The 13754-nt window shown below is 42.6% G+C and overlaps 2 protein-coding genes across 5 annotated transcripts; both read left to right on the forward strand.

Moving 5' to 3' along the window:
- Positions 1-1975: 1975 nt before the first annotated feature.
- il17a/f2 (interleukin 17a/f2) lies at positions 1976-7385 on the forward strand. 4 transcript variants are annotated; one of them, XM_040134522.1, is made up of 4 exons: positions 1976-2027; positions 4926-5171; positions 6222-6391; positions 7042-7385. In XM_040134522.1, the coding sequence occupies exons 2-4, from the start codon at positions 5139-5141 to the stop codon at positions 7274-7276; spliced, it is 438 nt and encodes a 145-aa protein (XP_039990456.1). In that variant the 5' UTR covers positions 1976-2027; positions 4926-5138; the 3' UTR covers positions 7277-7385. The 4 variants fall into 4 exon arrangements, with proteins under 4 accessions (XP_039990456.1, XP_039990429.1, XP_039990438.1 ...); XM_040134495.1 differs by lacking the exon at positions 1976-2027 and adding an exon at positions 2584-2826; XM_040134504.1 differs by lacking the exon at positions 1976-2027 and adding an exon at positions 2584-2826 and having other exon boundaries at positions 5034-5171.
- Positions 7386-9637: 2252 nt separating this feature from the next.
- Positions 9638-13370, forward strand: LOC120795687 (membrane progestin receptor beta-like). The gene is made up of 5 exons (XM_040137788.1): positions 9638-9922; positions 10009-10121; positions 11693-11849; positions 11929-12144; positions 13059-13370. The coding sequence occupies exons 1-5, from the start codon at positions 9638-9640 to the stop codon at positions 13368-13370; spliced, it is 1083 nt and encodes a 360-aa protein (XP_039993722.1).
- The last annotated feature ends 384 nt before the right edge of the window (positions 13371-13754 follow it).

Genomic DNA, 13754 nt, shown 5'->3' on the forward strand with positions numbered 1-13754 from the left:
GCAGAGACGTTTCCTGCTCTTTGGGAAAAGTGCTGACAGCTCTGATGGTAATCAGCGGCAGATTATAATCTGGTGATTTTTGAAATTAGTCCGCGTTGTCTCTGGTTTCCTCTCAGTGAGTCAAAGCAGGTCAGAGAAAAGATGCTGACGGCTCTGATAGAAACCCTATCAGTCCAGACCTCAGAGTCGACCGCATCACAGTCAAAACCACACCAAACGCCCCCGCGGTGCATCGCCGCGGCTGATGAGGCCTCAGCACAGGAGCCTCTCCGAGAACCAAACACGGAAACAGGAAACTGAATACTGACAGCAGACAGACACAGGCAGCTGCCTGTGTGATGGGTTTCATCCTTTCAAACCATTTTGAACGGTGCTATTTATTTATTTATTATAAATAAATCTTGTTTTTACTAATAAAAATCATCTTAGAAAACTTTTGTAAAAACACTGTGAAACTCTAAAAGCTGTTATTTTAAAGGCCCTAAGTGCAGGATTTTTGAACCTTCCAATTTATTCTAGTGAAGGAAGGTTTCCGTAGGTGAACCGTCCCGTTGAGAATCATCGCAGTGTCTCAGCTGACCCATTGTCCCAAACTTGAAAATTTAAAAAATTGAAAATTGAAAGGTTTTTTGTGATCTTACTGAACAGTAAAGTCAAAACCAACACGTTGACTGAATTTAGCTCCTTTAAAAGACATACTCAGTAATTTCCAGTCTTACAGTTTTGTCATGCTGAGCAAACCCCGTCTCCTAGAAATTAAGTTTCTATACAGCTGGACTGCAGCAGGAAATACGTTTGGGAGGAAACGTAATCTCTGGCCGGATTATGTTCAGAGGCGACCTTTGATTTAATGGATGAAACCACGCACTTGCCAAGAGGTGGTTGGGGGGTGGAGGATGCACAGAGGTCAGGTCTGTCACACTAGAGTCCAGGTTCACATCCAGGGTCCCGTTTGTGGTTTAGGCAACAAAAGCCCTTTCTTTTAAGGTTCGGGTTAATGTTGTAGCAGGGCGAGGCCGTAGTAGCTTTAGCTCATATCCTGGTGGGTAGCTTAGTCTGGCAGAAACTGCAGCTGCTCACTCCGCCAGCCAGTGACTCAATGCTCTTTAGCTCTCAACCCACAGAGGTCAGTGCTCGGCATGACGATAATGTTTTAGTCTGTGACAAGTTAAAGGTTCAGCAACCTACAGGTTTTTGTTTTTGGTTTCTTTCTATAACTTGCACTTTTTATCTCATTAACAGTTCGATATTTCACTCAATCATCATGAACCAATTTCCACGTCACTGCTGTGTTATGATATTAATAATAATAATAATTATTATTAATATAGACCCTATTTGTTAGATACCTGATCATAAATACTGGACCACAAATTCAAACGGGTGGCTGTGACACATCCGCTCACTCACCAGCTCTATAAAACTAATGCGGTGTAATACAACAGGCCTGTAATAAATCCTCCTTCACGGGGATTATGATGTTCAGGTTTTATTGAATCTGTTTAAGAGGATGTTGAGTTATTTTAATGGTCACTTTGGAGGCTGTATCTCGTGCTGCTGTTGAACTGCACTGGGTTGTATTGAGAGGTGTTCCTAATATTTAGTCAACCTTAATTTATATAAATGGGATGAACAAAATATTAGGAACCCCTCTCAGTATAACCCACTACAGTTCGACAGCAGAACGAAGCCCCCCCCATCCCTGAAAGCCGCAGTATAAACTGAACGCCGAGAAAAATGTACAAATGTGTAAAAAGGAAAGGTGACGTCACCCTTTACCTTTACATCCCCCACCCCCACAACAGAGAAAAAATTCAAAAGGGGGTCACGTTAATTTGTTACAGTTTCCATAACAGGAGCCCAGAGGAAGCAGCTCGCAGCGGTTCCGACGTACACGATCATGCTGAGCTTTAAAAATCTGTGTCAGCCTCACGGTGAGGTGTGGTCTGTTTGATGAAGGAGGCGCTGGACGGCGCTCTGGGATCCTTGCTGCTGCGGTGACTGGAAACGCCTTCACGCCTCATAAAGTGAGTCGCTGCAGGGGGTTTTCTGAACAAACCAGAGTCTCTATGAACCACAAACTCTCTGACTGAGATCAAGGAACAAAAACCTTTGATTCACAGAGTATCTGACACGTGTTCAATCCTTACATAACTACTCATATCCTAATTATCCTATTACTCTAATATACTGTTAAACCAGAGCAGGATCTTTCCCAAACCTTAACCAAGAGCTGTGAGAGTCTGAACAGAACCATAAAACGGTTTAATAATGCCAGAGTCACTACAAGAGGACATTAATCTGCACTGTCCTGAACTAATGTCACTGAACCCATTTTGCACAGCTGCTTGTGCTAAACTAATATTTGAATACACATTCCAACATGAGAAAACAATGTGGTTTGACGACAGCCCTTCCAGGGAGGGCTCAGCATTTGTGTGCTGCCAGACAGACTGAGGTCTGGGTCGGACTGCTTTTGTGTCCCAGTCCATCAGTGGTGTCAGCTGCCGAGGTCTTGGAGGGAGCACAGCTGAGGACGGTTTACTAATTAGCCCGAAAGTGACGAGCAGAGAGGGAGGGATGTAGGACAGAGCTGCTAAGAGGCTGAAAGAAACCCTCACCCTGCTCGTCTCTGTCGCTGCAGGGAGTTTCCCAAAGGTCTGGGAGGAAGTGTACGACCCCTCATCGACAACCCTTCCCCATTAGAAAAATAAAATAACCTTTCGTTTGATCTTCATTCCTGTCACTGGGCCGTGACTCACCCGCTTTAAAGCCTCCAAGCCTCACAGAATGATCCACTTTACACTCTGACTGAATTAATCTGTGGTAATGAAAGAAAATCAAAGAGTGAATGTTCAGAGTTAATTTACTCCAACACAGTTTCAACTTGAATTTTAAAATCTTATTTGATCAAAAGAAATTCAGTTTCAAATCCTGAAAGACAAATTGAAAATACAAGAAATAAGGGATGTAGTTGAATAAACTCTGGGTGTTTTTGAGAGAAATATTACGACTGAATAAACAAGATAAAATCGAATCCATAAAAAGAAAAAAAGACTTCATAAAATAAAATGATGTAAAATGGACATTTTAGAAATGCCTCTGTATTGACACGACAAGTGATTCAGCATGTGACATTGATATGGTTTTAGTATCTTTTAAAAACTATTTGTAAGGACAAATAAATTAGGTTTGTTAGGATTTTTCTTTAGTTTGTCTTAAAGAATATTTGGTTTGATACACACTGACAATAGCTGACAATAAACAGGTAGAAAAAGATAAGATACAGAAGATCTCATGCAGGGAAACTGAAGTGTCACAGAAGCAAAAGGAAGCGCGACAGATGACTAGTACAGATAACAAACTAAAAAAACAGAATACTCTACACATTATGAGCATTTACAATATACAACATGGAGCAACACTGCACTAAAAGGTACGAACCTAGGTGCTTAGTAAAGAGTCGTGTATCTGCAACGAGCAGTGCAGGCAGCATGAAATGCACGGACCTGAGGATAAAAAGAGAGTGAGAACACAAACAGCGGCAGCGCGATCATCTGGCAGTTCTTTTGATCAGTTAACAAGCAGCCACCATAGAAGAGTAGAAATAAAATAATATAATGTCCTAAGCTCAAATGTAAAGTCATAGAAACTCAACTAATTTGTTCATATGCCTCACAGACAAATTTATATAAATAAAGTAAAGTGCAATTTCCATCTCCTGCACCAACAATAAAACATTCTGTATCCAATTGAGTTATAGAAAAAAGAAAATGTTTAATATCTGTCAATCAAATAACAAGAAACTGTCATTTGATATCACAAATCTAAGATAAAATAAGGTTCCTCATCAGAACAAACCGGCTGGATGCTTCCTTGTCTGATTTGATTTATTTCCATTTAAAAGAAAAAAATCTGAACAAACAATGTTTCATTCAATGTTTTCATCAATTTCTCATTCTCTGTCTGACCTAGAACCGTTTTCTACCCAGGTGATTGTGAGGAACCACAACATCAGAGCTGATAAAAAACTAGACCTGATACGATTAGACTGAGAATAATTTGGACTACGTCTGACTTGGTTCCCGGGTCATGTCTTGGTTCTGGAGAACCGAGTGGACTTGTTTTTTTCAGTTTAATCCATGCATTTCCCCCATAGTCACATCATTATTCATAAAGTAGTCACATAAGTAGACTTTTATGCAGATGACACACTATCGTATATTCCTTTCAACTCTAGAGATACTAGAGAAATTGTTGGATGTGTTGTAATTTTTTTCATGTTAACAAGGACAGCACTGAGATATTTCAATGGATCCATACAACTGAAGTTAAATTATTATTAAATAAACAGTGAAACTGCTGTCAGATGTCAACAGATGGAGGGCGTCTGTAGGCTGATGCAAAGTCTCAGTATAGTATATGACTTTCTCTCATATATGTTAGCATATGACTTCTAATATTGTGTCCGCTTTTACATTTATAAAGATTGAATTACTGCTGTGACTTCACAGCTTCACAATCTGCATCGTTTTTCAATACCACACAAATAGATGTGATGGAAAATGTCAGAACATTATTCGGGAATATAGTCAAGATTTATTCTAACAGTCTCTTTGTAACATGATAAAATCTTATATTATTTGCTGTCAACAAGAAAAAATGACAGGAAGTCTAATAAGTCTTAGATAAGTTCTCTTTTCCTTCTGCACCTCCTGCTCTCCTACCTTAGAAAACAAAATGGAAGGTTGATGATCGTCACACTGAAATATTGTAAAATATCCAAACCCAAGACTTTGTGTTTTTTTAGGGCTGCACTATTTGATCAGATGAAAATATTCTACTCTGTATCTTTGAGAGTAAAAATCAGTGGGTGGGAAACAGAAGAAGTGTCGGCTCACAGCCTGTTGTTTTTTTGTCAGCAGATCCTATCAGTGAAGATGCCAATTTCTCTCTGCATATGACTGTAGTGAAACAGTTGAACCGCAGAGATAACAGGAATCTTCCCTCTCCTTTCCCCATCTGGTTATCAGCTCAGGGATCTGCTGCAATCAGATCTGAGCATCACACGTTGTCATAAAAAGACCTGAAATCAGCGCAGTCACACACAGATTCGTGGACAAGACCACACTGACAACATGAAGCTGAGGCACAGCATCTGCAGTCTGCTGGTGAGCATCAACTTTATCCCCTAATTTTAATTGACATCTCGCAATCAGTCGGTCTGTTAGCAGATCTCCGAATCATTGCTCACATCTCCGACTTTATAGGTGATTCACAGAAATGAATGAAAATGAATGAATGGAGTGAAAATAATAACATCCAAGTGTAGTCACTAGTCTGCTGCTATGAAAATTAACAAATACTGAAATATTCTAAGCTGGTAACCAAGTGATAACAATGTTATTCAGACAACTTGATAATTAATAAATCTGATCACTTTACTTCTACGTTACAACTCCAAACAGTGGCTCCATCTGTACAAGTTCCCGTTGTCAGGCCACAAAATTTAGGGGTAAAATCAGGGTCTTAGAGAATTAAATGCATTTTATAGTAAGGACAGAAAACTAAGTTGTGTCATAATTACATGAAGGAACTTTAGCACTAAATAGCAAAAGAGACAAATAATAGGCTACGGTTTTATGTATGATCAGCGGCCCAATGCAGCTATACAAGAAGAAGTGGTGCAATCAATGAAGTGCAGTTTCTGCCACAGCCATCACATTTTTATCTTTCATATCGTGCATCTATTAGTGTCTTTGTGCTACCTCACCACTGCTGTCATTTGTTCGCTGAGTTTTAAAAAAGGGGTTTTTTGGGTTTTTTTTTTACAAATTCAAATCTTTTCTACACGAGCACAAACTTGAATTTTTCTCATGCAGATTTATTTTACAGGTTCACAAAGGTTGATTTACAGTTACAAAGTTGATAAATAGGAACGTGGCTGCGACAAAAAGCTCCACCCTCAGGCTTTTACTCTAGTGCTGTCGCTATTCCCTTCACATGGTGCTGGTGTAGAAATTCAAAACTCGCTGTTTCTGCCCAAACTTGAGACAAGACACACAACAGCTGAGCTAAGAGGTTCAGGCTGTGATCTGTCAGATAGAAATGTGACCAACATCTTGCATTAGGCCAAGTAATCTCAATAATAACCCTTTAACGCACAAGGGAGAACGTCTCATTTGAACTTGCAGTAGTAACCTCTCCTCTCCTGTCCTCAGGTATGTTGTAGTGTATTGTGGGTAGTCGTCTCCTCCTCCTCCAGGGTTACAGCTCGTCCTCCTCCTCCTCCTGGATGTGTCTACAAGCTGGCGTTCTCCTCAGAGGTCTCCTCCTTATCTGAAGGAAACGGGAACATCCACAGCAGATCTCTGTCACCGTGGAGCTGGAGGTTGGTCTGCCAACACACACACACACACACACACACACACACACACACACACACACACACACACACACACAGGAAATACATGAATGTGTTTGTGAGTGTGTGGGTTAATGGGTGAAGGAATGTATGGACCATTAATAGACAAATGGATGAGTGAATAAAAGGAACCATGAAGGACTAAATGAAAATGAGGGAATCATTTTTTAGAAATCTCTGTGACCCATTTTTAACCCAAATAATAATAATAATATTAATAATGACAGAACCATAAAAATTCAATCATATAATTAAATTTAATAAATTCATTAAAAATTTCCAAGGTGTTCCCTCAGCAGGATGAAATTAAAATAAATACATTATTTTCAGAAAAAAATCTCCTGGGATTCTTCAACCAAAAATAGACAGAGAGATATCACTCGCACAAAATTAGAACATAAATGAGAATGAATGAGCTAAATGGTCCTCGTAGACATGTTCATTGTTGCTTTATTGACGGTTTAAAGAAATGTGTCGAACGCGCCAGTGTGTCTGATTCATCGGCAGCTCGGCGACTTTTGTCACCTCTGTAGCTGCGTACCGGTGGGCAGTGCTGCCAGAAGACGCCAGAGTTCCGTACATGACCACCGATGGCTCTGTCCTTGTTGTTTGTTCAGGTCGTCCACCTTGAAGAACCGGATCCCCTCCACCCTCTGGGAGGCCGAGTGCAGTAGCAGCTTCTGTTTAAGTCCAAACCCTGGACACACAGACAAATACGACCTGAAATCAGTCCCCATCTACCAGAAAGTCCTGGTCCTGAACCGGCAGAGGGGGCAGCACTGCTACACTACATCGCACCAGTCTGTGGCTGTCGGCTGTACCTGCCTCTGGGCCAGAACCATCCAAAACTGAAACCATATCCATCTGAACCAACAGCCGAGAATGGAAAAAATGAAATTCAATATTTAATACTTGCTGATTAAACTTGATTGTGATGAATTGTGTGATTCTACTCCTCTACCAACGCTGTGTAAATAAAAACATACAGTACGAATATGAAACTGGCCGTCAGCTTTACTACTGTTAGATCCTTATAAGTGGAGCGAAAAGTATTAAAACGAGTTTAGCCATAGGTAAGGTCAGGAAACTGTTTCAGAGAGGTGACTCTACACCCCTCTACAAAAACAACAACACACGCCTGAACATTACTACCTTCATGAAGGAGGATTCATTACAGGACTTGGATTAGGTTGCCTTAGTTTTAGCTGGTGGACCCCACAAACCGCCAACTGGGTGCATTTGCTGAAGGAATAAGAAAGATTCGCAAATACATCTGTGTGGTCTGTGTAGTAGAGAAAGTGAGCAGAGTGTAACAGCCTGTACACTGCAGTGAGGTGTGTATTAGTATGTGTGTGTGTGTGTGTGTGTGTCAGCAGTGTTTTGAGTCTCATGATGTCTGAAAATCCTCAGCAGAGAAAAACTCATTCAGACTGAAATCAGCTCATTAGCTGAAAACAAGAACACATTATTGGGTTATTATGTGTGTGTGTGTGTGTGTGTGTGTGTGTGTGTGTGTGTGTGTGTGTGTGTGTGTGTGTCACCACGCACGTGACAGTGGCCGGTCTGCAGCAGGACTGAACAGCAAACAGCCCAGCGACTCCAACAGAACAAAACAACAACGCTGAACAACCAGACGCAACAGGCAACAGCTTCTAGTAGAGTAGAGCAGAACCGAACAGAATAGAAAACAAAATGCCACCTGCCGTGTAGTGACTCGTTGCTCACATCCTGAATCAGATAGAGAGAAAAACCCCAGGTAGGTTTGTTTCTTCCAGTGTCTGTTGGGTTCTGTGACCTCTGACCTTGAACTTCTGGATGTGATCTTGCATTTTTTCTGAAATCTGTCTGCTTCTGATCCTCTGTGTTTGTTTTGTGGAAACAGCAGAAAACAGGTTAATATTATTCTTATGACCAGTTCAGCAACTCACAGAAAACTCCAGCAACGTAGTTTCATGCTTGAATGGTCGTCACTTAGGGCTGTATAGGTGCTGGTGGACAATGGTGGAGTTTGCCTTGGGGTGTGGGTCAGGACACACGGGATGCTCAGATTCAGATTCAGATTCAGATTCAGATTTAGCGAAAGGCTGCATAAATATGTGTTCGGTCAGAAATACCTGGTTTTACTCTTTTACTCTTCACCTCTTTCCAAGAAATATTGACTTGTTTTTTGTATTACAACACCATGTGGAGGAACAAGAAATGAGATGACAAATGTGACAAATTTATATATATCTATATATATAAATGAACTGTTTCTCAATTGAGCTACTATCATTGCCCACTCAGACATCGTAATAACATTTTCCTCAGACATATTATAAATTTAGGAAGAAAGAACTGTGTGTGACTAAATTGACTTACAATAAACTAACTTACCATCCACCGAAAAATGAACTTCCATGGCCTCCGTCATTTCTGCAAAGGTCAGGAAAACATGTCACAACTCGTGACCTCGGGGGTTTAAATAAATCCCCCGGTCCAGCGTCATGAATACTACAAGAGGGGGGCGTTCATATGGATGCAACCCCATTTGAAGGCAGCATCTGTCCTGACGATGTGCCTTTTGCTACGCCTATTTAAGACCGACTGCACACTTCTGCCACAAGAGGCCACCTGCGCAACAGTCTACAGCTTTCCCGACACAAATACTTCCATGCTTTTATTAACATATCATAGATTTTTGTTTCTGCCGGTGTCTTTTTGTCTGGTGTTTATTCTATGTTCACCTGTTTTTTATTCATAAACTAATCAGAATGTCGTCTGCAAAGAAAATTTACCAAGCTGGAGCTGGAGGAGCCGCTGGTTCCAGATGTATTTTTCCCTGCTGTAAATTCCTACCCCAGAGTTCACTTTCAATAATCCTCTTAATGTTCATCAACACAGAAACACAGCGCTCTCCTGGATAATGTGACCAGACTGTAGGTTCAAGTTTTGCTCGTAAATTTGAATCATTCCAAATTAGTTTCTGAGAAATCAGGTTTTTTCCTGTCTAGTTTAGTTTAGTGGATGTCTTTAAATACTACACTACCCAACACAACGCCTGTATAACCATCTTAACCACTTGTTAAACAACCTGTCCGCCTATATAACCAACACTCCCGTCTTACTCACTATACATCTGCATTACCACCAACACGCCTGATTTTAAGAGTTCATTTTAATTGTCTCACCTTCATACAGAACAACGAGCCGAACTCAGGATCCTCTCCCATCATGCCTCGGGTGTCGTTCGCCCCTCCATCAATGTGCCTTACCTTCCTCCCTGTGCTGGGCCGCCTCCTCCCCTCCCTCCCCCCCACGGTCCAGGACGTGGACGTCCCCCCTCTGTTCCGGGAGCAGTTCATCCTGTCGGGGTACCGTCCTGTGGGCCTGTCGTGGCGTTGTTACGTCCTCAGTCTCCTCCAGATCCACAACGAGACTCTGAACGTGTGGAGCCACCTGCTGGCCGCCGTCTGCGTGCTGATGAGATTCACGATGTTCACCATTCTGCGGGGAGGGGTACTGTTACAGTCCTGTACAGTTTGCTTGGCCTCCTGGGGTTTGACCCACATGTGTTTGACCACTTTGACCTCTGACCTCCTCAGGGGATCCTGGGTTTTCGGCTGCAGGGTCCTGAAGGTCAGGGGTTGTCTGTGGACGTATCCTCACTGCCTCTGGTCCTCTACGTCTTCTCTGCTGTCACATACCTGAGCTGCAGGTGAGTCAGCATGTGAAATTCTACATCTTTAGCCACAATAGAGGCTGAAATGTTTTCAACTTGTTTTCAATTTATAAACATTTTGATTATATCATAATTCATTATTTCATTTTCATGACTTTCACCCTTCCCACTGCACTCTGCTTTTTCATTTTTCTGGTAACACTGAGTTCTAAGACCAGTAATTTGCTTCATTTCATAAAGTGAAGTCTTTAAAACTACTTTAACAGATTTTTGGCAACTTTGAGGCAGCAGAACAAAAACAGTGACATATTATCACCCTAGAAAACAGCTGCATGTTTCCACAACCAGCAGTTACAGAGCAACACCATCCTTCGTCTGGATCTGGTGTCTGTGTCACCCGATGAATCTAGGTCCAGTACTCCCTCTCTTTTAGCTCTCATTTTGGTCTCCACCTGCTCCTGAGGGAAACATCTGGCTCTTCAGCTGCTAAATACTCCACCATGTTCACCAGCTGGTCACTGACTGTGTCTGTCTGCTGTTTGATGCTGAGCAGGTAGCGGACGGAGGCTTTTTACAGCTTTTATTCTGAAAACACTGAGACTGAACCAGACAGGAAATATACCACAAAACCAAAACTAAAAGCTAAAAGGAGCTAGAAGAGGCTGAAAAGTAGTGACGATGAGATGAAGCTTCATGAAGAACTGAACCATTCCAGCAAAGTGGTTCGAGGAAAGGTTCATTTCTTGATGTTTCATGTTAACAGTACGACATCTGCTGGCCAGAATGTAAAATAAAAATATTTGTATTTTACAAATTAAATGTCAGTATAAGGGAAACCATGATTGTGTTTTATAAGCATACCTCTATCATAATTACTGTAAAGGCAATCAACATATGTTCTATGCATGAAAGCTATTAATATCAGTCGTGTTAGGGTCAGTCCACATTGGTGTCTGCTGTGACATTTTGGATTTGTTTAGGACGATTTGACACTGATGTCCAGATGACTACAATGATTGTTACCTGATAAGCAAAAATGTTGTTAGTGAATGAAGGAATTAAAGAAGGCAACTCCAAATTTTAAAAAAACATCTACCAAATATACATACAATGTTATGTCCTGGAATAAACAAAGCATCTATAATAATGTTACGCTACTATGCGCATATCATATCGGGAGAAATAAGATCAAAGAGTTGCCAAACTGACGTCTTTCTCGTCCTTGGTTGATCCATCACAAATACATCCAACCAGCGTCAGTTACGGACCAGGGACTATGAAAATGCTTCATTTCTCTCAGGGGTCTTATATATACAGTCAAATGTCGCTCCGTAATTCGAAGCACCACCAAAAGCGGTCACGTGGTGCGGACGGGAAGCGAGTCTTCACATCCCGTCAGTGACGCCATACGTCTAAAACGATACACGCTTCACCGGAAAAGCTCGGCTAGACTCGACACGCACTTCGAAGCATCGACCTCTCAGCTCCTTAGAGCTGCAGAGATGGTCTTCAGAGACCCCTTTCACGTCGCACGGTTATTTGATCCAGGATTAATAGAAAATTATTGATTAGCGCAGCTCTAACTAATTCAGAGTTGCATGTTGCAGCGTTGCGGCTCACCTGTTGCAGTCCCACTCGGAGCAGGCACATTACTCGCTCTTCCTCCTGGACTACGTGGGCGTGGCCGTCTACCAGTATGGCTGTGCTCTGGCTCTGTGCCTGTACAGCGCCGAGGCCGCCTGGACCCGAAGCATGCTGGGACAGGTCTGTTTATGTGTCTCGCATCCATGCTCAGCAACCGACAAGATGCGTTCACATGGGCTGATAATGCCGGTTTTTGCAGATCTTCCTCCCGGCTGCCGCCCTCCTCGCCTGGTTGTCCTGCACCGCCTGCTGCTATGCAAAGCTTCATTTCCGCCGACCGTACCCGCTGCACAAGAAGCTCTGCCAGGTGGTCCCGATGGGCGTGGCCTACCTGCTGGACATCAGCCCTGTCGCCCACCGCCTCGCCACTTGCAGCTGGACGAACAACTCTGCACTTCCTCTGCACTTCCTGCAGGTGATGGTTCTTAGTCGCTATGAATCCATTGAGTCAACTTTAACTTATTTCAGTGATTTTACCACCCAATAATATTTACTAGTCATTCAGTCTATGTACATGCACGTTAGTAACTGGGTCACTCAGCTCAATAGTTTCACGCTCAGTTGGGAAAACTGACTTATCTAGACTTTCCGTTAGTCTTTATTTAATGAGACTCTGGGTGGGATTATTTTAAACACGAGAAAATCGGCACTTGAATTGATCCGTCCTTTCATCTAGCCACTCCGTTGCTCACAGGCATACATGTAAAAAAAGCAGATTACACACTCAGTTACAGTACGCAAACACATGGCCAAGAAACCAGCATTCTCCAGGTTTCTCCAATCCCCTATGTCGACTACGGAAAACGGGTTTCTCCTTTAAATGACATTGCATGAGAAATTTTACTGTAGAAACCAACAGTGACCTGGTTAATTAAAGTGGCTTTTATAGTGACATTGTGTCAAATGACAGTGTGAAAACGATGTTCAGGTGTCTCTGGTCGCGATGAACCTGCAGACAATCACCAGCTGAACCTGATTCAGCTGCCCTCGTCTTTACCGAGCTTTACAGTGAGTTTCACATCATTGTTTATCTGTCCAGACCACAACGTTACTGTCAGATGCTCTCATAGCATCATTTTCGGCCGCATTAGGCAGCTGCTTTCAGAGAAACAGCTGTAAAGAGCCAGCGTCCACTACCTGCTCAGCAGCAACCAGCAGACGGACCCAGTCAGAGACCAGCTGGTGAACACGGTGGAGCATTAACAGCTAGAGAGCCAGATGTTTCCCTCAGGCCATTGCACTAAAATTGCAGGTTTAAGTGCAAGTAAACATTGAAATGTCAAATAGAGGTAAGTGGGCTTTCAGTAACTTCTATCATTTCTCCACCAGGTGGTGCTGTTTCTGCTCTCAGCCTTCTTCTTCTCCTGTCCTATACCTGAGCGCTTCTCCCCCGGCCGCTACGATATTGTTGGCCACAGCCACCAGCTCTTCCACATCGTGTTGTCTTTCTGCACGCTTGCCCAGCAGGAGGCGCTGTTCCGGGACTTTCTGTGGCGGCGGCCGGCACTGGTCAGGGATTTCGGGGAAGAGCGCCTCCTGCTGGCCTGCGCCTCCTTCCCCTGCTTGACGCTCTGTTGCGCGATGACGGCGCTCGCCATGAGGAGGAGAGCTCGAACACAGCGGACGAAAGAGCAAAGATAGAAGAAGAAGAGGAAGGTGCGACTTCTTTACACAAACGCCTGAGGGATTAGACATGAGATGGGAGGAGACATTTCTGGACATTCTGAGCATTTTGTACGTTTGTGTGAGTGTGTGTATTTGTAGATGTCTGCTTCTCGGGGCAGAAGATCATCATAACGTTCATGAACTGAGCTCTTCTGGATTTTCTGGTTTCTGGGGGTTTTTTTTTTTTTGCCTTTTTTTGAATTCTCCTCACTTTTGTGAAGGAAATAAATACAGTAGAATCTAGAATACCACTGCAGCTATTGTGCATTTTTTTTCAACCCTGGTGAAATGACAGGATTGGGTCTGTAAGAGACACGGACATTCAGCAGGACAAAGACAAAAGAGAAGGACAAAAGTCTC

Source organism: Xiphias gladius, chromosome 1, assembly GCF_016859285.1.
Source record: "Xiphias gladius isolate SHS-SW01 ecotype Sanya breed wild chromosome 1, ASM1685928v1, whole genome shotgun sequence".
In the NCBI taxonomy this organism is placed as follows: Eukaryota; Metazoa; Chordata; class Actinopteri; order Istiophoriformes; family Xiphiidae; genus Xiphias; species Xiphias gladius.